Source organism: Clarias gariepinus, chromosome 10 (genome assembly GCF_024256425.1).
Source record: "Clarias gariepinus isolate MV-2021 ecotype Netherlands chromosome 10, CGAR_prim_01v2, whole genome shotgun sequence".
In the NCBI taxonomy this organism is placed as follows: Eukaryota; Metazoa; Chordata; class Actinopteri; order Siluriformes; family Clariidae; genus Clarias; species Clarias gariepinus.
In genome coordinates, this window is record NC_071109.1 from 7,296,119 (window position 1) to 7,318,389 (window position 22,271).

Genomic DNA, 22,271 nt, shown 5'->3' on the forward strand with positions numbered 1-22,271 from the left:
ATATAATTATTCTTCGATATGTATTTTTTCTTTGCATATCTTTCAAATTTATTGATGAAACAATTTGAACCTTATTTATAGAATCTAGATGTTAGTTAATCTGCCTGTAAGGGGTAAATATTGGAGTATTTAAGGATTTGAACCCCGTTACCCCAGTTCCTCATTAGCCTCGTCTGTGCTGTTTGGGATAATTGTTCCGGCACGTGTTTTACACAAACCTTAATTACACACAATAATCTTTTCAGTCTGATAATGAGGAATAAACCTAATGAGTAATTAAATGGGCTGGTGGTGAGCTTACATTTAACAGTAAAAAGATGGAAATTTGTGTATGGCTGGAAATCAACAGAGAGAGAGAGAGAGAGAGAGAGAGAGAGACTTTAAAAAAAAGAAAAAGAAAAAAAAAAAAAGGTTGTGGGGGACACACCGTTATGGGAGGGTGTGTGAGTGTGTGTGCTGTGTGCATCCATACAAGGAGAGGTAAGGGGGGTGTAGAAGGGGAGGGAAAAGAGAGAGAGAGAGAGACAGAGAGGAGGGGAGAATTAGGGAAAGAGAGAGACAGTGTAGAGAAGAGTGTGAGTCCCGCTCCGTGCTGCACATCTTCAACTCGGTGCTGCTGTATCCTCTTCTGGACCAGGTGAGCATGAGATCCGGCGCCGAGCGCACAGGCATCTTTAGATGCACATCTCCGAGTGTGTGTGTGTGTGTGTGTGTGTGTGGCTTTTGCACTCATGCTGTCTGCAGTAACCATGGTGAAAGGTGGCTTTTCTTCTCTGCTTCTGTCTGTCCTCCCCTCTCTCTCTCTCTCTGTCTCTCTCTCTTTCTGTCTCTTTTACAGAAGTCCAGTGTCCTCTTCCTGAGTGATTTAACACATGCTTTCTCCTTGACCGTTTACTCACTCTATTTCCTTCCTCATTTCCTTTCCGTCTGTTTCTTTTCCTTTTCAATCCACTTTCTTCTTCTTCTTCTTCTCGTCCTCTCCCACCCTTCATCACATCACTGTCTGAGTTTGGACACAACTTTGAGACTTTAAATAGCAGTTTCTTTACCAGTCGTCTGCATCATGCGGTTCTCTAACTGCACTCGTGCCTTTTTTTACTTTATGTGCTTTCTTCTCGTCCCTTTTCTGCTTTTATTGCATCTGGTTCGTGCCTTGGTGAAGAGACAGAGAGAAAGACGCCGTCTGAAAGACAGGCTATGTGTGTGTCTTCTCAGGAGGGCAAATAATGGTTAGTTTGCTTTAGGTCAGTGTGAAAAAAAACTTTGTGAGCCCTTTGGAATTGTCTACATATTTTGCTCGAATTCTTCCGAAAACGGTTTAAACGATCATGGTAACTGCTGGTGAAGTCCTGTATGTATTTAGTGGAAGCACACAACACTTTATATTTGTTTTGCGGAAGCACTTTTATGGGCGATGACCTTAAACCGCGCGTCTGTATAGTGAATAAAACGAGGTATTGAGGAAATTTCACAGGACGTCTTTCTTGCAACGTTGCCTGTTCCAGATCAGAATTTCAGTTCAAATCAGGTCGAGCCTCCTGTTTGGCCAAGATTTGATATTCTACAATAGTATTTTTTTTTATAATTTTTTTTTTTTTTATCTGCCTGACCTAGTTTATGATTAATATTTTCCTATTTTGGATCCTGTCTGGATCAAGTTGCCTAACTTGGCATCTTTTGTGTGTTCTGATCACAGACAGATGTCTTGGCATTCTGCATATCATCTATACACAACAATTTGACACAGACGTCAGTGTTTTCTTTAAAGGCCGGTAATTTCCTTTGTGGAAACCCCTCACGAAAATGACTCGGCTTTAGTGTTTCTCCAAACTGAGGTTATCGAGGTCAGGATTTGCCTATCGGTCCCCTGTCGTCTCCGTAGTCTTCCCTTGTTGCTGGACTTTATTGCCTGGGACATCCACAGCTTAGGGAGAGTTACATCAGTGCCGGATTGTAAAACTCTATGTGCTAACACACCTGCAGAGATACATTTGTAGGCTTATAAACTCCAATGACGCCTTTCTTCGATCCATTTCTTCCCTACGTTGAGATTGCACTGTCAGAGAATTCTGTAGCGACGGTCGGGTAACCGAAGCTGCTGGTGTTCTCCTATATACCAGGGAGGGTCCAGACACCTGAACCGCAGAACATCTGACTCAAATTAGCCTCTTTTTTTTGAAGAAGAAGAAGAAGAAGAAAAAAAGAATTCTTGTTCTAGATGTCTGTATACTTTATCCATGGTATCCATGGAAGGCCACGATTGTTTAAACTAACGTGTGACTGATAATAATCAGGTAACAATAACCAGATTATTGCAAAAGGCTGACATTGTTTCACCCAGCTGTGTTGCCAAGTTCCAAATTTACACAGAATGAAATAAAATGCATTGCCAAACTTTTATTGCGTTAAAGGTGCAAGTTGTTCTGCGCCGCTGCCATGAACACCGTTCTCTAATGCCTGCCTATAAATCAAATTTTTAAAGTGTTAAATAAAAAACCCTGTTAATTGCACCGTGTCGGTTCTAGATCCAGCTCTAAACACACCTGATCCCTTCTACAAGCAGTCACGTTGTGTGGTCAGGTGTATTAAGCAACTTTATTTTTTGTCACAGCTCTCATGCAGGAAAGAGTGCAGGAAAGATTTTTGCATGATAGAGATTTAGGTCTGTGCTGATCTTGCATTATATATCATATTGCTCTACAGGCCATAATGATGAGCTGGTCAGTGCACGAAAAAAAAGTGTTTTTCCAAACCCATGCCATAAAAAATGTATGTAGGACTGATTCATGCATTTTTGTTTTAAATAGCAAATGAATTTATGCGATTGGTATTTATCTACACAACAGCATCTACAAACTTAATGCATTTATGACAAATATGATTTGTCTCCAATTTAACTTTTGCAAACAAGCTAGAAGATTTTTTAGGACTCATTTATTTAATCTATTGCTTTAGCTTTATCATTCTGCAATATTAGCAAGGCACCAATCAATAACAATGTAGTAGAATTTTGACTTTTTTTTAGCATTATTATATATACTTTTAGCCTTTTCACTGTTGGTAAACGTGCTACCGTAAATGTAGTTTTGTTGGTAAGTTTTTATGAGGGATGTGAATGAGCAGTGAGGGACAAAGAAAGATGTTAACTAACGTACTCATTAACCTACACTGCAATGTTTATTCATCCTTAGTAACATCCTAGTCAGGGTTGCTGTGATTTAAATTAATCTTATAGACTATATTATATATACACTGATCAGTTGTAACATTAACATTGTTTTTTTTTTCATTTGTATACCAGTATACTGGTGACAGGGTCATGGGAATGCAATGTTTACTCATGCCAGTAGGGATCAAGGGCCAGTCTAGCTGGCCATGATAGAAAGACTCCAGAACAACCAGTGCACCACAGCCCACTACGGATGGGGCCCATATATATATATATATATATATATATATATATATATAGTCCTGGAATATGCTTAGCGGCATCAGGAGAAAAAAAAAACCCTGGTCATTCAGTACATTCAGGTCGTCAGCTGACTTTTTATTGCCACATTACGTTGCTGAGTCTAGACCTGAGCAACTCCAGATCATAACACTGCCTCCAAAGACTTGTACAGTGGACACTATGCATGATCACTTCATGAGGTTCCCTTCTTACCCTGACTCTTCTTATGAGACCAATCTGGACTTCATGCTACCCATCAAGTTAAAGCCTTTTTTTCCTGATTAGCCTCACTAACATTGTGTGCATATGAAGAGCTCCTATATAAGCTCTTTTTTCAATATTAAACATAGCTCTGTTTTTTACTGTTTTCACTTCACTAAGTTTTTAACTGATCTCCATTCATGATTTATTCCCGACCACATTTCTTTCACGATATATACACTGTATATGTAGCGGTGGGAAATCTTTACTTGCGACCAATGTTGCGACCACAACAGGAGTGATGGAGCTGAGGTTGAGGAACTGACAGATACAGACACACACACAATCACTGCTGTACACACCTGCCTTCAATACATCATGGCCCTAGGTGGTTGGACTGGACTTCCTCAATCCAACGTGGCGCCGCAACACGGTGTAGATCCCCAGAGCTTAACGCAGCACTATCTGGGCTCTGATTTTGAACATAGCGATACTGATCCTGATACTGATGTGCATATTGTCTCCATTATTTAAATCGTTGAGAGTTGCATGGCTCAGTGCAGCATGCTGGGATATGAAGAAGAATCTGGGAAAACACCCAGCGTAGAGAAAATGATGAGGGTTGGGAAAGGTGGTCCCGTGTAAACATCACTGTTTATTTCCTGAAAATTCCTAATTGTTGGATGCAAAAATTTCCGCAAGTATCTGGAGCAGATTCTTCACACGTGTTCCACGTGTAAGTGCAGTGTCCGTGGTATTTATGGAAGGGCACTTCTCAGAAGTCATGCTTGTGGTTAAATTTTCTCCTTTAAAGACGAAGAAAGCCAGACTTACCCTAAAAACTAGGATGTTTTAGTCATTCCAGATGACTCAATATCGCCCCTGAGTTTAGTGTGTCTTATTTCTATTCTGGTCACTTGTACCCTTCAGCACCCTGAGCGCTTCATCAGTCTGTTTCCTAAATCAAGCTGGATTACTGTCCCAGTCCCTCTAGGCTATAAATGTTAGCGAAAAATGCCAGCTATGCCCCAGCCGTTAAACTTATATGATCTCAAGGCTTTAAAGTGGAACATAAAAATGCAGAGGTGAATAAGTGGAACTGCCTTTCCTGTTGATTAGGTAGTGCGAGGAATCAGACGGTTGACGTTAGGCGTTAGGGTCTGTGCTGGTGACCCGGTCTTTTATGAGACATTCACCTTTTTATAAAGTGTCTCTGACAGACAGGACACGTGTCCTGAACCCCTTCAGAGCGCGCTATCCTTTTAATTCACGCACACCAGAAGACACGCGTAGATGCTTATATGCAGTATGGAAATAGCTCGGTCACGCCGGATTCACTCTTGTTCTGCTATTTAAATTCGGTCACGCAGTAAATCAGGAAATGTGTGCACATGTGAGAGTGTTTGTCTACACAAGAGATGACAGTGGGATTGCCAGGATGGCAACCTGTCTGATTTACGAGCCGCTACAGACAGCGAAACCCTTTCTGCTATCTACTACTGTCTACAACTGTCCTGCTTAGTCACCGAGTTCCTTGTCTGACCTTCTGCAGCTCACACTCATACTTTTTTTTTTTTTTAACAGCTGGATCATGAACCAGAACTCATTATTTATAAAAAGAGATCAGGCATAATTCAATGGAATTAAGTCGTCTTAAGCGTAAAGTGCAGCCGAGAACATTATGCACTCTGACTCGGCTAGGCTAATCTTCACAACGTTAATATTTCAGTAGCTTTCTAAAATAGGCGCGTGATTAAACGCGACATAACAGAATCCTCGGCGTGCCTCGGCTGTTTATGGTCATTTAAGGCTCAAGATAACAAACGACGTAAATAAATCCAGTCGGTCGACTCGTGTTAAAGTACTTAGCAAGTGGCCAAAATAAAACCGCTCCTTACTACCGGTGTCTTCATCTTTTAATCACGCGGGATTTGAAAGGCGTTTTTGTAAAATCGCATACTTGTTGTGAAGCTGTGCATCATGCTCCTGAGTTTATTATAGAATTGTTGTTCAGAATTATAGAATTGTTGTTCATTTGGAGGCTAATTGCATTTGGATGGTTGATCTGGAAGCTGAAATCTTGACGAGCTCCAGAAGAGTCTTTGAGCCAACGTACATCCAGCAAAACAATACTACATGTTAGTAAGAGACGGGAAAAATTCAAATAATGAATGAAAAACGGTTAACCCTACACCATCATTAAAAAGAACTTTTAGCAATCTTTTAAGATGATCAAAATCAAGCGACAGACTTATAAAAGCAAAATAAAACACATACTGCGTTTAGTTTTTTTTTGCCTCTCTCGAAATAGTTATTCAAAACATAGAACAGTGCTCAAACAATCTGAATATATTCTTAGCTACGCTCTATAAAAACACCACTGACAAAACTGGTCTTGAGTTACTAGCTAAGTTGTTAGCCAAGCTAACATGGCGTCTCTATCAAAGTATTTATAATGCAATTAAAACCAGGCACTAGCCTGGTGGAAGCACCTCTGGTTAACATTCACACAAATACACTACGGTCAAGTTGTGTAGTTAGGCTCAGTTAGGCTAATGTCTTTGGACTGTGGTAGAAAAGTGATAGGAGTACGTGGAGGAAACCGACCAAGCACAGGGAGAATATGCACACTTATTGCACACAGACCCCAAGACAGGAATCAAACCTGGACCCTGGAGGTGCAAGGCGACAGTGCTAACCACTACGCCGCTGTGCTGCCAACTAGCTCATGGCAGGCTGTATTATTGTGTAAATCTGCAGGCAGGATTTTTAGGTAGTTACATTAAGCTAAATATTATATTCATTAGGTGGCATGGTGGCTTAGGGTTAGCACTGTTGCCTTGCAACTCCAGGATTCGATTACCAGATCAGTGTGCATGGAGTTTGCATGTTCTTCCAGTGCTTGGTCGGTTTTCTCCATGTACTCTGGTTTCCATTAGGTTTAGATTGGGCTAATTGGTGTTCGCAAATTGCCCGCAGTGTGTGATTGCGCATGTGAATGTTGATTGTAAAATGGGAATAAATACAATGGTGACCACTGGCCTCTACGGTCCCTAGTTGGATTACAGAGGATCCTAAATAGATAGATGGATGGATGGATAGATATTACCTACCATTATTCTAGGTCTCTAGGAAGCTAGCTGACTTTAGGTTATTTAATTAAAACCATCAATTTGTTCAAGCCAGCTGTAAGGCTAACATTGTTAGGTTAGACCGAATATCCCTTGCCTTTTCTAGAATCAAATCTATCTGTCTAACCCATTAAAGCCATTTAAATAAGAAATTTAATTAAAAGGAAAAAATGGTATAAGGTAATACAAATCAGGAAAAAACACAAGTCTTATGTTTTTGCCACACAAGACTGAACTGTTTCCTTATTCTCTCTCTCCCTCCTGCAGACAATGATGCCCTCTGAACTCCTCATCCCCGGCTGGTTGCAGCACCTGCTCATCGTGCTCCTGAAGCTGAGCCTCTCCTTCGCTTCCCCTCTAAACGCTACCAACGCGACAGCATGCACGGCTCGAGGCCCCGCCTCTTACATCCTAGTATTTACTGGCCAGTGGAGCCCGCAGATGTTCCCGAAACAGTACCCTTTATTCCGACCCCCTGCGCAGTGGTCCAAACTCGTAGGTAAGACATTTACTGTGAAACAAACCATTTTGTGAGCCTCTAAGTGGTGGCAGGAAGGTAGACAATGGAGTGTTTGGTTTAAGATTGGAGCTGCCTGATGGTATGATGAGTCAGGATGCTGAAGCCTCACAGCTGGCCTGTAAACCCACCCCAATGGCACCCCTCCGCCCCCCCCACCAGCACCTCCTCCATATGGGAGTAAGACAGCCTAATGAGAAAAGCAGAGAGGGGGGAAGGGGGAGTAAGTGCTAACAGATGACGCCAGTTACCCCACAGGTTCCCTGTAGTCAAAGGAGGAAAAAAATAAAGAGGAAAGAAAAGTTGGCGAAGCTGACCTTTTACACCCTTTTAGATAAACATAGTGCATGTGTGACATCCTTAGCTCAGAGTTGTGCAGTGGTCATTCGCTTTAATGACAAGCAGCTCCCTGGTGCTCATATAATGAGAAGCTGTGCGCAGGGCGTCTGCGCTTTGGCAGCTCCCAGGCCAGGAGTGGACGCAGAGCTGGACACATCCTGCCAAGACATTTAAAACATTTACAGCCCAAAGGACGGAGGGTGTCTGTCTGCAAAACCAACACCAAGTTCCTGGAGTTTCTGCTCTGACAGTCTGGCCCACTATATTGCATGATATAATTGCTCAGTTATAGTCATATTAAAGTTAAATGGAGGTGCATGAGGTAAAGGTAAAGACAGAGATGGTAACAAGCGAGACAGAGAGAGAAGATTGCTGTGGGTTTGTGGTTGAGTTGTCTGAGGTCCGGACACTTGGCTCTAACTGGTCTCGTTCATGCCAAACCCGTCAGACGTTGCATGTGGATGGATGAACCGTGTCATCACTGCTGACACACACTCTCACTTTCTCTCTTTCTGCCCTATCTTTACCCTACTTTAAAAATCCTCCATGATTGCTTGTAACTACATAACACGCAGTGGGACATAAAGGATATGGCTAATGACTTTTAAAGCCACCCTAAGCCCTGCGCTTCGCTTCCTCCAAATAGCGTAATGAAAAGCCGAGTAGCTTATAGCTCTGTTTTGTTAGTGCAATTTTGCGGTTTATTAAACGGGATAGATTTTATCTGCTTCCTGGAGACCTTAGACCTACCAAAAGGTTTTTGCGAGTGTATGATAATAATAATAATAATAATTATTATTATTATTATAATAATAAAATCAGACAGGCTTCTGGAAAATAGCTTTTAATGTTGGTCATGGACCCAGGTGAGAGTGTAGACTGAAGTACAGGAACAGTCCACGTGTAATGTGGCCATCTGTTTATGTTCACGTTTTCACCGTATGTTTTTACTTCTTTCTTAAATATACATCCTAATCAACGCTGAGCTTTTACGTGCTTCTGTGGTCGCAAGGAACATATTTCGAAGAAGTCCTCTGCTTTTACTCGTACGCTACACTTTATCATTTTTGGCAGCTCACGTTTTATATTTAAATGTTTTTATATAAATGTAAAATGTATATGATGTATAAGCAGGCAGAAGGGTAGAAGAGTCAAATCTGGTCCACAGGTAGATGCTGATGTGTAGTTAAACCTACAGTACTGCCACATGTGCAGCTTGTAAACTTTAATAATTAGCTAGGATACCAGATTCACCATCTTCAAATTTTGTAACGTCTCTCAGGACGTGATGAAAATTTTTCTCATTTGTTCTCTCCACTCTTTCTCAATACAGCTGTCACCCACAATGAGCAGTACCGGTTGTGGCAGGAAGGAAAGATGGCAAGCTCCGGTGTAAAGAGTTTTGCTGAGCTCGGTGTCACGGTTGAGCTGGTAAAAGAGGCAAGAGAATCAAGGAAGAGGAGGATGGTGGGCGCCATGTATCGCACAGCAGGGATCCCAACTGGAGTCGGCCACAGCTCCACTGAGCTCGTACTGCAACCCAGGAACCCACTGGTACAGTACTTAACACTTTCCTTTACTTTCATTTACATGAAATTTACCTTTATAGAAAGTCTGAGGGTGATTGCTGCAATCTGTGAGTTACTTTTTGTAGAATGCACTTTTAAACATGAGGACTGAATCAGTACAATTTGCTTGGGTAGAGATACTTAATGAAAAAGCAAGAATTAGCATTTACACTCACCAGCGACTTCATTACGCACACCTGTTCAACTGCTCATTAACGCAAATATCTAATTGGTCAATCATGTGGCAGCAACTCAATGCATTTACGCACGGAAGTGTGATCAAGAAGATCTGCTTATATTTAAACCGACCATCAGAACTGGAAAGAAAAGGCATTTTAAGTGACTTTGAACGTGGCATGGTTGTTGTGCCAGATGGACTGGTCTGTGTTTTTCTGAAACTGCTAATCTACTCGGATTTACACACACAACCATTTCCAGGGTTTATAGGGAATGGTTTGAAAAAGAGAAAATATCCAGTGAGTGGCAGTCCTCTGGGCAAAAATGCCTTGTTGATGCCAGAGGCTGGCGAAGAATAGCCAGACTGGTTCAAGCTGATAGAAAGGCAACAGTTAGCCAAATAACATTTCATTACAACCGTGGTATGCTGAAAAACATCTCTGAACGCACAACACTTTTATTTTTATTTATTTTTTTAAACTTTGAAGCAGATAGGCTACAGCAGCTGAAGACCCCAGCTAAGAACTGGTAATTGATGCTACAATTCGCATGGGCTCGCCAAAATTGGACAATAGAAGATTGCCTGGTCTAAATTTCTGCTGCAACATTCAGATATTCAGGTCAAAATTTGGTCTAAACAGCATGAAAGCATGGATCCATCCTGCCTTATTACAGTTCAGGCTGCTGGTGGTCTGATGGTACGTCTCTCGCCAGCCATGCAGAAGGCCTGGGTTCGATTCCCAACCAATGCCCACACCCTGGCCATAAGATGCACAGCTGGTCCCAAGCCTGATTAAAATGGCAGGGTTGTGTCAAGAAGGGTATCCAGCGTAAAACCTGTGCCAAGTTGTGTGTGGATCAGATGATCCGCAGTGGCGACTCCTTGACACGAGCAGCTGAAAGATATATATATATATAAAAAAAGCAACTATCAGAGTATTGTATTGTTGCTGACCATGTCCAACCTTTTATAACACACCAAGTCACAAATCTAACATTGTCTTTAAATGTTTTTTTTACTGCCCAATGAGTTCACTGTACTCAAATGGCCTCCACAGTCACCAGATCTCAAGCGCCTTTGGGGTATGTTGAAACGGGAGATTTGATCATGGATGTGCAGCCGACAAATCTGCAGCAGCTGCATAATGCTATCATGTCAACATGGACCAAAATCTCTAAGGGATGATTCAGTTTCAAAGGCAAAATGGTGGCTCAACCCAAATCAGGCAAGGTGTTCCTAATGAAGTAAGACTATGTGCCGTTGTGGATAGATGGCTCAACTTCTTTAACCCATGGTGGAAGAGCTGTCCAAGTGGCTACATCGTTAAACTGCTAGGAGCTGTCAGCAAGCACACTTTAAACAATCTAACAGATTTAAGTTGGATTTGTGGTCACAGTAATTGTAAAATGATACAAATAAAGCAAATCCTTCTGTATTCTTGAGATAAAAATTGCTCTCCAGAGAGTGTTTAGATGGGTTACATATCACGTTTGGTTAAAATGGGTGCTATTTGGAACTATTTATGATGGGGAATTCCTTAAATAAGGGTTCCCCAGAGAGACAAACCGAATAATCATTTAGACTGCTTGAGAGTCTATAAGTGGATTTAGTCATGGTTTGGGTTTGATCCTGTTTAATGAAATTCATACTCCAAGGTAGGTCAGCTGTGTTTAGTCGCTTGCTTCAGGACCAAAGTGGCAATTTAATGTTGCGGGGAGGTTTCCGTTTGGAAACTAACAACTGAGAAAAAGGTTCAGAACAGGTTCAAAGTATAACATCAAAAGCTGGAGGAATCCTTTTTAAGGAGGGGTTACTTAAGAGTAAGTTAAAACAACAGATCAGTGTTCGGACCATCAGCTAAACTCAAGAATGCAAACTTGCCCCTACCAATGCTAAAACCCAGAGAATGTCTCTACAGCTAGAAATAACTACCGGTTTATAGAACTTTCGAATCAGAATCTTTTCTTTGCCTTATTCACTCCAGAGCAGCCTCTTCGGCTTGTCATGAAACTGAAGAATGAGACGAATTTCTTTCTCGGATTTTTTCTTTTGTGGTTTACTTGCCTTCCATTCTGGCTTTCCAGTGACTCTTGGCTACAGATGGGTTATTACTCGAAGGGATGCTTAGACGCAGGGGCTAAAGCAAGCATGACGGGAATTGGTGACCTACATATCTTTATTACTCGGGCATGAATTTCAGACAGCACAGAGGAACACCAAAAAGGGACACTGTTTCTCTCAGGCACATGCCTGGCATTGCTAGAGGGTTTTAAGTGACAGCGACTGGTCACGTGACCTATCAGCAGGACATGCGCTACTTTTAGACCTTCTGGGAAGGTTAGGGTGGCAGTGGAGGTGGAACACCCATCAGCTTTTGTGTGGAGGGGCGAGGGGGGATGATTGGGCATGAGTGTATGTTGGGAAGCTATTATCGAGACATATGAGTAGAAATGAGCCACAATGTGCCTGGGCCACAAACACCTGTTGAGTGTGCTTGAGCTGGTGTTTGTCTCCCGAGCTCTCAGCTCAGCAATATTGTCCGTGCTGCATGCAGGAACATGTCATTCGACACACTTGGCAGTTGGCAATTCATGGCCGCCTATCAAGAGCACAGATTGGAACTCTGTTTTACTTTATACTACCAGGAAATGAAAAGAGCAGGTCATTGAGGACATAACAGTCAGCTCAGCGCAGCGTTACTCTGAAGACTTGGCTGCTCCATAAGTTTGAACAATGTGATCGCTGGTTCTAATATTAGAAGGGAGGCTAAAATCAAATCTATCAACAGCTTGACAATGAAAAGCATAAGAATGACGTCGAACAGGATCACACACACACACACACTCACCTAAAACGTACAGCTGATTTCAATTGTTTTAAGTGTTTCAAGCCTGTAATGCTCTACTGGTTTCATGCTGTGTTTCCTCTGCAAGCTGCAATCATTTTGTTCAAACAAACAAACAAAAAAAACCCTACTAAACTTAAGGATCTTTCCCCTGACCTTTTGTGCAATTTGGACAGTGGGTGCCTAATCATCTTTTAGTTTCTCCTTTAAAGGCATTTCAGGAAAAAAATCATAATGAAATACATAATCCGTTATGTTCGTTAAATTTACGAATATATTTTATATGCACTGTGGCATAGCGGTTAGTGCTGTGGCCTCGCACCTCCAGGGTCGAGGGTTCGACTCCCAGCTCAGATCTGTGACTGTGGAGTTTGCATGCTCTGCCTGTGCTTGGTGGGTTTCCTCCCACAGTCCAAAGACATGCATATTCTTAAATTTGGCTTTTTTAAATTGACCGCATTGTGTATGCCCTGTGATGGATTGGTACCCTGCCCAGGGTGTACCATGCCTCGTGCCCTAAGTCTCCTGGAGTAGGCTTTAGACCCTCCGCGACCCTGTATACAGGATAAATAGCATTATTAATGAATGAACATGATGAATTTGGAATTGCAGGTCTGCTTTGACTAAGTTTAGTTTTTTTTTTTTTTACCTCCGGCTACCATCCTAAACAAAATAACTCGCACTGTAACATCATGTAATATAGATCACGCTCTAACACATTTCTCCCTCACTTTGAGCACTTCACATGGCGGCTTTCAGAATGCACAGCAGCTTGCAGCGCTACCGCTCGACTCCCGCGTTGTCTAGTGCTTGTTTACGTTGCCATGCACTTTTGTTTTAGTTCATGTCTTGTCTCTTCCCATGTCTTGTTCCTGGTTGTCTCTCTAATGTGTCATGATTACTTTCACCTGTTCTCCAATTGCCTCCTGATTAGTTTTTGTATTTAGATCCTCATCAGTCTTTGTTCTGGGGATGAAGCATATGCCCTGTGTTTATTCTACCGGCCAGTACCAAACCCTGAGTCCTGTTTCATTTATGTGGTTTTAATCCTGTTTCTGCCTTTCTCGTCTTGTTACTGCTTTTTCGTTGATCACCTGACCTACTTCCTGTCCATGATTCTGAACTTTGTTTAAGAACCTTTGTCAACCTAGACCTGCTCCGTCATCTGAATCTGAGACTGAATACTTAGTCAACAGATGGACACATCACCATACCTGTATTCTACCTGATCCAGTTCCACCAATCTATACTAACAGACAATCAGGACTACTACGATATAAATCAATTTTATTTGGTATTTGGCACATCCAAAGTCCAAGAAAAGGGAAAGCTGAGGTTCATGTTGTCCAAGGTTATTTCTGAGCATGTTAGTGGGGTAAGAACCCGGTCGCTTAAAGACACCCAAGCCACTTGGTAAGAATCAGGTTTGTCAACTTTCTCAGACTGAACTTGCATGAGAAATGGTTTGAACAGTGGACCCACCATGAGTTGCTATGTGACTCACCAGAAACAAGTCTCCTGACTCTGGTGAGACCGTCATTGCTCTATCACCAGACTCTACCTTATTCCAATACTTGTTGATGTTGGTGTTGTTGTTGATAGTATTATTGCTTTCTAACTGGATGAACCCTTGCTATTCTGTGAACCTGTGGTCACCAGTCTCTACAGCTGGCTTTGGCAGCCCAGAGCTCTTCAGCAGATCACTGGAGCAGCCTGAAGGTCTCTATTGCTTTAAAAGCTGTTGTCATACCACCAAAAAGTAAAATATGATTGCAGAGCTAAAAGCCTAACATTTTAACATCAGTGTTAATGAATACTTATAAGAAGTTGATCCCCTGCTAGACCACCTAAAGATTTCCTGTTGGGCTAACAGGTCAGTGAATGAACAATGTCTCAACATTGGACTTTATTATAACCTTTAACGCCTTGATCATACAGGGACCTGTGGAAGGATCCTTGTTGTGAACTTTTAGCCATATGACAATTTCCAGAGAAAGAAAAGAGTTAAATTTGCACTAACTACATCAAACATTAAAACAGAACAACTTGATTTAGCTCAGCGGGACTGATATGAGTCTGAGCTGGACTTGGAATGTATTTTTGCATGGAACGAGGGTTGTGGAATTTGTCCATAATTACTTACATTGTACTCAAAGTTCTGGGATACGAACTTCATGGCCGGTGTGCAGAGCAGGAAAATTTGTAACAATTAACATCTATTGTAATATATATGGACATTCATTTTGATTTAGGACAGACTTGAAAAAACCCGAACTATCCTTTTAAAAAAAAACAGCAGACGATGCAGTTCCTCTGACTACTGAGGAAATTCCACGTGCCTTAAAAGCTGCTGATAAAGTTGTATTCAGCTATTGTTGTATTTGTTCTGTGCATTTATGCCTGTCTTGTTTGGTTCAGACGCCAAATCAGGCAAATGAAGACTTGAGCAGAGAGTAGGGAGTGCAATTGTTCTGCTATAGTGCAAGATACTACTTGCTACTTCTATTTTGCAACCTACCTTTACTGATTTGCACATGCAATACTATTGGTGATATGAGCTCAGAATATTTTTCTATTGTTCTATTTTATCTTTCAAGCTCCCTGCAACCATACTTTTTTCACTTTATTATACTTTTGTCTTAAAATGTTATACGCCACGATGGCCTGGAGATTAGAACTGTGTCCTTGAACCTCCAGGGTGAAGGGTTCGATTCCCACCTTGGGTCTGTGCGCAAGGAGTTTGCAAGTTCTCCCCATGCTTGGTGGGTTTCCTCAGGGTTCTTCGGTTTCCTCCCACATTCCAAAGACATGCCGATTGGCATTCCCAAATTTCCCGTATTATGTAATGGACGGACACTCTGTCCAGGGTGTATCTCGTTTGTGGCCTAAGTCTCCTGGGATCAGCTCCAGGCCAAATGCAAATCTAGTTTCAAGTAATTCATGTGTAATTATCTGACATGACGGTCACTGATAGTCTCCATTAATCTACAGTCTGGGCTTGAAAGAAATCAGCGCTAATTTTGCTTCGTTATGAAACCAAACCCTGATATCTTTTCATCTTTGAAAGAATTAGCCCTGCCAAGTCGTTTATATCAGTCTTACCTACTCACACAGTATCACTTACTCTAGAGGGAAGTGCATTACTGGTGCAAAGCTCATATTAGATCATCATCTGTGACTGAACTGGCTTTCACTCAGCCAACCACATAATAGCCGGGTGAGGGCTGGAATATCAATGGATGGATTTAGTTTAGAGAGCCCCATGAGCCACAATTACACAAACACTTAAGATGAATGGGGACATAAAAAAATTTCAGCTAGTAAATATTTATATGCAGGAACTGTGTGTGAAGCCAAAGTAAATGGTAAGATTATTGCAGAGTTGAAGTGAATTTTCTGTGAATTTAGGGTTGTTTTGGTGGTTAGGGTGTTTGTTCAACATTTCTGACACTTTAAGGTTGTTGAGGAAATGGAAGAAAAATATCAAGTGCGCGTCATGGGTTTTTGATTGTGTGCGTGCAAGTGTGTGAGGCCTCAGACCGATGTCCATCAGCTGAACTGTGCTGCAGACAGATGTAACCACACTGGCTTTGCGTGCCAGCCAAACTGTTATAGCAGGATGCATTCCTGGAAAAGCCACAGTGCTAGAAAAAGAAGAGGTAGAGAACAGGAAAGAGAAGACATGGAGGAGAAGAAAGAAGCGTAAAACAAGTCTGACTCCAGGAGGACTGCTTCTCAGCTGAGATTCATTGATCAAAAAAAAAAAAAAAAGAAGTTGAAACTGTGCTCTGGTGTGTGCGTCATTAACAACCACCAAATGAAAGATCGGTTTCATACTAATGGCTTTCCTAATGTCGCCAGTAATCTAATAGGTACTTAAGACTAAATTTGAATAATAACAGAAGCTGTGGGTTTTGACTGGATGCCTCGTCATGGACTCGGAGTAACCCCGGCTACCTCATGAATTAATAACCATTTGATTTCCGTTCCGGTGCCATTATTAAGCAGTAAAGTCTGTTCATTTTGTTGCACTTATGCACCAAGGACTTTGGCTATATAAGAACTTCTGTTCTAATCTTCAAATAAACCTGTCCCTCAGGATTTTGTGAGAGTAAGCGATATATAACGAGCGCATGCATGTGTTCTGACCGAGGGCTTTTCCTACATTAGGTCATAGCCCAACAGGAAACATTCATCACCACATTAAGAAAGAAAAAACGGCAGCATAACAAACACAGGAATGACTGGAAACTATTGGGAATGGTCTTTAAGAGATGTTTCAGATGTGAATTACGAAGTCAATTGCTCTAACATCGCAGGGCATATGCAGGACAGAAAGTACATAGCCAGAATGAAAAGCTGCATGGATGTGTATGCTTGTGTCTCTGATCATGTTGCACTCTCTCACACAGCTCTCCTTGATGGTGAAAGTGATTCCCAGTCCCGACTGGTTCGTCGGGGTGGACAGCGTAAACCTGTGTGAAGATGGGCAATGGAAAGAGGAAGTGACTTTCGACCTGCACCCGTTTGATGCTGGGACCGACAGCGGCTTCACTTTTTCTTCGCCCAATTTTCCCACGATGCCCCCTGAGAACATTACAGTGGTGAGCATTACAATGGACATTCATCTTATACAGTATATAACAATAGTCCAATAAACTTGTAGCTAGAACATAGGGAATTCTGGTGCATTTTGGTTTCAAGAAGCATACAGTGTGCAAGATCCATACATGGTATTTTGGAGTGCAATTATTGCACAAAGTGATAACAAAATCAATCCTTATTCTTAAGTAGGTCATCGGTATGAGTCTGGGTCGATGCTTTATCGAGTAAACTGAACTATCTATACCAATCCAGGCTAAGTATACTGGGGTCAGCCCAGAGTACACTATAGCTTATGTGCACTTCTTTATTCCAACACAGACACTACAGTATATCCGAACCGAGCAATATATTTCTTATAACTGGAGATGACCACTATACTAGCTATAGTTCATTCAGTTTAGTTCATTAATCATCCATGTAGAAAATTGAGTTTGCTTAAATACTTTCAGGCCCGGGGGGGGCGGAACAGTGGTGTAGTGGTTTGCACTGTCGCCTTGCACCTCGAGGGTCTGGGTTTGATTCCCTGCCAAAGTTGATTTCCGTCTCTGTGTGCATGGAGTTTGCATGTTCTCCCCTAGCTTAGCGGGTTTCCTTCCACAGTCCAAAAACCTGCAGATTACATTTCCAAATTGTCCGTAGTGTGTGAGTGTTTATATGTGTGTGCCCTGCAATGAATTGGCACCCTGTCCAGGGTAGTCCCCGTCTCATGCCCTAAGTCTCCTCTGATAGGCTCGAGGCCCCTGCGACCCTGTATACAGGATAAAGCAGTATAGATGATGAAACGAGACAAGACATTAAGGTCCATACATTTTGGAACAAAGATAAGTTTTTCCATCATTGGTCTCTGTTCACCACCGTATTTAAAATGAAACTCTCAAGATGTAAGCAAAGTCAAGACTTTTCTGTTTTAATTCAGATAAAAGGTCTGGAGGTGGTTCTGAGTGTTACATTTGCATTTGGTACCTGTTCACTCGACCTTTCAATATGAGGTCCAAAGAGACTGTTTATGCAAGTGATAATGGCTGTTATTAGGCTGAAAAAAAATGAGAGAGATTGCAAAAACATTGGGAGTTGCCAATACAACCGTTGGGAACATTCTTAAGAAGAAAGAATTAACTGGAACGCTCAGGAACATTAAAAAACGCCTGGAAGACCACAGAAGACAACTTAAGTGGATGACTGCAGAAGTCTTTCACAACATCTAGCCAAGCCAAGAACACTCTTGAGGAGGTGGGTGTATCATTGTCTAGTAGTCAAGAGAGGCTTTGTGGACTAAATACAGATGCTTCACAACATGGTGCAAACCACTGGTAATGCTCAAATTCAGAAAGACCAGATTAGACTTATGAAATCAAAATTACCTTGTACCAGTATAATGGAAAAAGTATGGAGAAACAAAAAAACAGCTTATGATCCAAAGCATACCACATCATCTGCCAACCATGGTGGAGGCAGTGTTATGGCATTATGGCTGACGATGGAACCGGGTCACTGTTATTTATTTATGACCTCACTGCTAATAAATGTAGCTGGATGAATTGCTGCCAAACTGATAGGACACCACTTCATACTGGAGAGGAATAATGATCCATAACATGCATTGAATGCATTGAAAGCTTCCCAAGAGTAACTCAACGCAAAGAACTAGGATATTCTTCACTTTCCAAGTCAGTGACTTGATCTCAACCCAATGGAGTGCTTTTACTTACTGAAGACAAGACTGAAGGCAGAAAGACCCACAAACAAGCAGCAACTGATGGCAGCTGCGGTAAAGACCTGGCACAGCACCTCGATGGAGGAAACCCAGCATTCGGTCATGTCCAAGGGTTTCAGACTTCAAGCAGTCAATGACTGCAAAAGATTTCCATCCGAGTTCTAAAGGCAATCCTTATATTTGTAAATATGTTAGTCTGTTCCCTTATTTATGTGTCTCCCCAAAAGTGGGTGTCATTGTGTATAAAAATTGCTGTAACACTTGACACAGTTTTGTTAAACCCCAGTTGAAGCTGAAAGTCTTGAATTCGATTGAAGTTCAATGTGGTGAGGCCAAGTACCAAAAAACTTAAGGTTTGTTCCAAAATGTATGGATGTAACTGTATAAATCAGATGTAGATGTAAATCCCTAAAGTGTAATCCAGATGCCACCATGGGAAGGAAACACGTCCTTGACAGGAAACAGAGTCATCTGGAAGCCATTCACTTCTGAGTGACATTGGCTGTTGGGATTATTACCCATTACAGTGCAGCGGTGAGCAAAGTACACACATTCTGTACTTGAGTAAGACAAGAGATACTTTAGGTAAAATAGAAATTTACCGCAAGTTAAAGTCAAAGTTCTCACTTTACATTGTTACTTGAGTAAAGCCTTACTTAAGTATCAAAAGTACTGAGCTACAGTAGCCTTTAAGTCATAATAAAACTCTCTCTCTCTCTCTCTCTCTTGTTCTTTCTCTCTCCCTCCCTCCCTTCCCGACTGTGAACGTGCTGCTTCGTAGCTTTCCGCCACCATCTCTGTTTCTGATTTCAATCACCTGCTGCATTATTAAGCATTTCACCAAGAGAAGGCGAATCAGACAATTACATATAATAGTCAGCAGATGGCAATTTTACTTCTTCAAAGTATTGCTACACATCACTCTCGTTATGTAGCTTAATGCCGTGCACAAATGTAGTGAAGTAGAAAGTAGAGATATTTGTTGCAGGATGTAGTGGAGTAAAAGTAAAAAGTATCCGGTTAAAAAAAAAATACATATACATGAAATATGTACTTAAGTACAGCAATAAAGTAAACATGTTGTCTGTGATGTTTTTGTTTTGTCTGTCACCACCACCTCAAGCCTCACGATGTCTTTACGACACTGAAGTAGTGTTACTTTGTAGGTAGAGTTTTGCACATATTTACATCCAGCCCCTAGGTGTGAAATGTGTGTGCTTGGTGACCTGTGATAGTTTAGCTTCACATCCAGGGTGTTCCCAGGATACGCCAATGAAACCCTGAACAGGATAAAGCAGTTAGTAATTACATTAATGAATATAAATGAATGACTGTTTTTTTTCTTGTTCCTTTTGTGTGTACAGATCACATCCCAGAAGCCGAATCATCCCGCAAACTCGTTCTATTACCCGAGGGTGTCTGAGCTCCCGCCGCTAGCCACCATCTGGCTGAAGAGACAACCTCGCTCACCCACGCGTCAACACAACCACGTGTCTAATCACATCCTGCCTCAACTCAGCAAAGCCCTGCAATTTACAGGTCAGAATAAACACGCACATGACCCTCATGCCCTGCGAATTGAGGCGGGGTCGTCCTCGAAGACACCACTCGCACCGTCAGGAGGGAAACGTTTCCTCCTGGGCAGCAATTTGACGCAAACCATGCTAGTTACTGGCATCCACATCATAACACGGCTACGAGTTAGGCTAGGTAATTGATCACGGAAAGGATTTTGGGTTGCTGTTACTCGTTAGCAGCGTTTATCTCATAAAGCCAGTGTAAAACGCGCAATATTTATACAACAAAATGCCTTTAAGTACATTTATGGTAATTGGACAATTGTGTAAAATTGCCCCTCCAATTAGGGTTCTGTGGAGAATCAGCAGCAAACATTTGGAATTTGTTTCGTGGGTTTGGACAAGTCGCCATGTCAGCACAAACGAAATTGTGTTGACTCTTGTTTGGCTTGTTTAAAACCCTGTTGTTTAGCTCATGAGATTTTTTTTTTTTCATCCATGGAGTTTTAATTTGAATTAGTTTAGGCAAAAAATATGCTGACGATGCTAACAATTACTGTAATACACCCCAGATGGCATTTTCCAATTGGTCATTTCGTTGCCAGAGTCTTTAATTCCCTGCTTGTTTACTGGTTAAAAGCGTTGCTTCAGTAAATAATCTCACCTGGATGCTGTGGACTCGTACCTAAAAACTGCTGCTGTAATCAAAAAGGCGCTGATGTGAACACGGATCATCGTTCCGACAGCACTCGTTGACTTTACAGCATACAGTTTGGCTTGTAGAAGAGTAATAAGAGTAATAATCTCCCTATTTAATGTCGCTCTAAAGATGATGAGTTCGCTTTTGAGTCTGGTTCCTCTCAAAGTTTCTTCATCATGTCATCTACGCGATTTAAAAATTTTTTTTGCATCTGACTTAAATCTACATTCTGCTCTATGTTGTTGCAGAAACGCCGCTGGACTGCGAGGTATCGATGTGGTCATCCTGGGGGCTGTGTTTGGGGCCGTGCTCCAGAGGAGGGGTGCGCCATCGTACCCGCTACATCCTGTTGAAACCTGCTAACAGTGGCTCCCCCTGTCCCGAGCTGGAGGAACAGACAGAGTGTACGCCGTATAACTGCCTGGTGCAGCAGTGATGCCCGTTTCAGTGCTGGCACACAAACACAGAAACACACACACATACTGTAGAACACGCACACACTCTCCATTTTTCTTTCTTTCTATCTCTGTCTAGATCCAGAGCTGCTTTGAGATGCATGGCAGTGCTATGTAATGTCCACAGAGCTCACAGAGTCAGAGGTCATGCTGACTGGTGACCTAACACACCAGTTCCACCTGGAAAAATATGATTCCCACATTCAGCTTACAAAGAAACATTGTGTTTTGTTTTTTATGTTTTTTTTTTTTTTTACATAATTTGCGAGCAACACTACTACCGTGAGCTAAATTTTGAAAATGTCAAATGTTAGGAATTGGATATTTCCTTTTGTTATTATTATTAATCTACATTTCACAACAGCACTGAGACAAAAGTACTTCAGTTGTGGAATGAGTTTGACCAACAGTGCCCTCCACTAGTACACTTTAATTGAGCCCAGGAAGACAGAAATCTTACACTGGGCCACTTCAGGCCAATGAGTTTCTTAACATTATTAGGCTGACAGTTCCCGTAGCATAAACTTATATTATTATTATTATTGTATTTTATTGTTTTGGTCCCCTTCACAGCCTTTGAAAAGTTGTATATATGATGTATTTAATCATTTTCTCCTTTTTAATAAATGTGGAGTTGTTTCTTTAACTGAGGACTGTGTGAGCTATCAAATTCATTACAGATCATACAGACTAACAGCAATTGAATGCCGAATTTGACTGTTTTACAGTTGAACAACATGGTGGCTTAGAGGGTAGCTCTGTTTGCATGTTCTCCCCGTGCTTGGTGGCTTTTCTCTGGATACTCCTACAGTCCAAAGACATGCAGATTAGGCTTAATTGACGTTCCCCAAATTGCCCGTAGTGTGTGTGTGTGTGTGTGTGTGTGTGTGTGCTTTGTCATGGATTGGCACCCTGTCCAGGGTGTACCCCGCCTCGTGCCCTAAGTCTCCTAGGATAGGCTTCGGACCCCCTGCGACCCTGAATACAGGATAAAGCGGTATAGACGATGAGTGTTTTACAATGTAAAGGCAAAGTACAAGTTTAGGATAA

At 41.7% G+C, this 22,271-nt stretch overlaps 1 protein-coding gene across 1 annotated transcript; it reads left to right on the top strand.

Annotated features, from left to right (window-relative positions):
- The first annotated feature begins 539 nt into the window (after nt 1-539).
- On the top strand, nt 540-21,841 carry spon2a (spondin 2a, extracellular matrix protein). Its single transcript, XM_053506127.1, has 6 exons — nt 540-637; nt 7,051-7,282; nt 8,973-9,193; nt 16,643-16,834; nt 19,914-20,088; nt 21,015-21,841. The coding sequence occupies exons 2-6, from the start codon at nt 7,054-7,056 to the stop codon at nt 21,200-21,202; spliced, it is 1,005 nt and encodes a 334-aa protein (XP_053362102.1). The 5' UTR covers nt 540-637; nt 7,051-7,053; the 3' UTR covers nt 21,203-21,841.
- The last annotated feature ends 430 nt before the right edge of the window (nt 21,842-22,271 follow it).

Excerpts from the sequence above, each read along its gene's own strand:
- spon2a (XM_053506127.1), top strand. The coding sequence starts at position 7,054 with ATGATGCCCTCTGAACTCCTCATCCCCGGCTGGTTGCAGCACCTGCTC. Across the intron at positions 7,283-8,972 it reads GCAGTGGTCCAAACTCGTAG|CTGTCACCCACAATGAGCAG; the intron begins GTAAGACATTTA and ends TTCTCAATACAG. Across the intron at positions 16,835-19,913 it reads CCCCTGAGAACATTACAGTG|ATCACATCCCAGAAGCCGAA; the intron begins GTGAGCATTACA and ends TTGTGTGTACAG.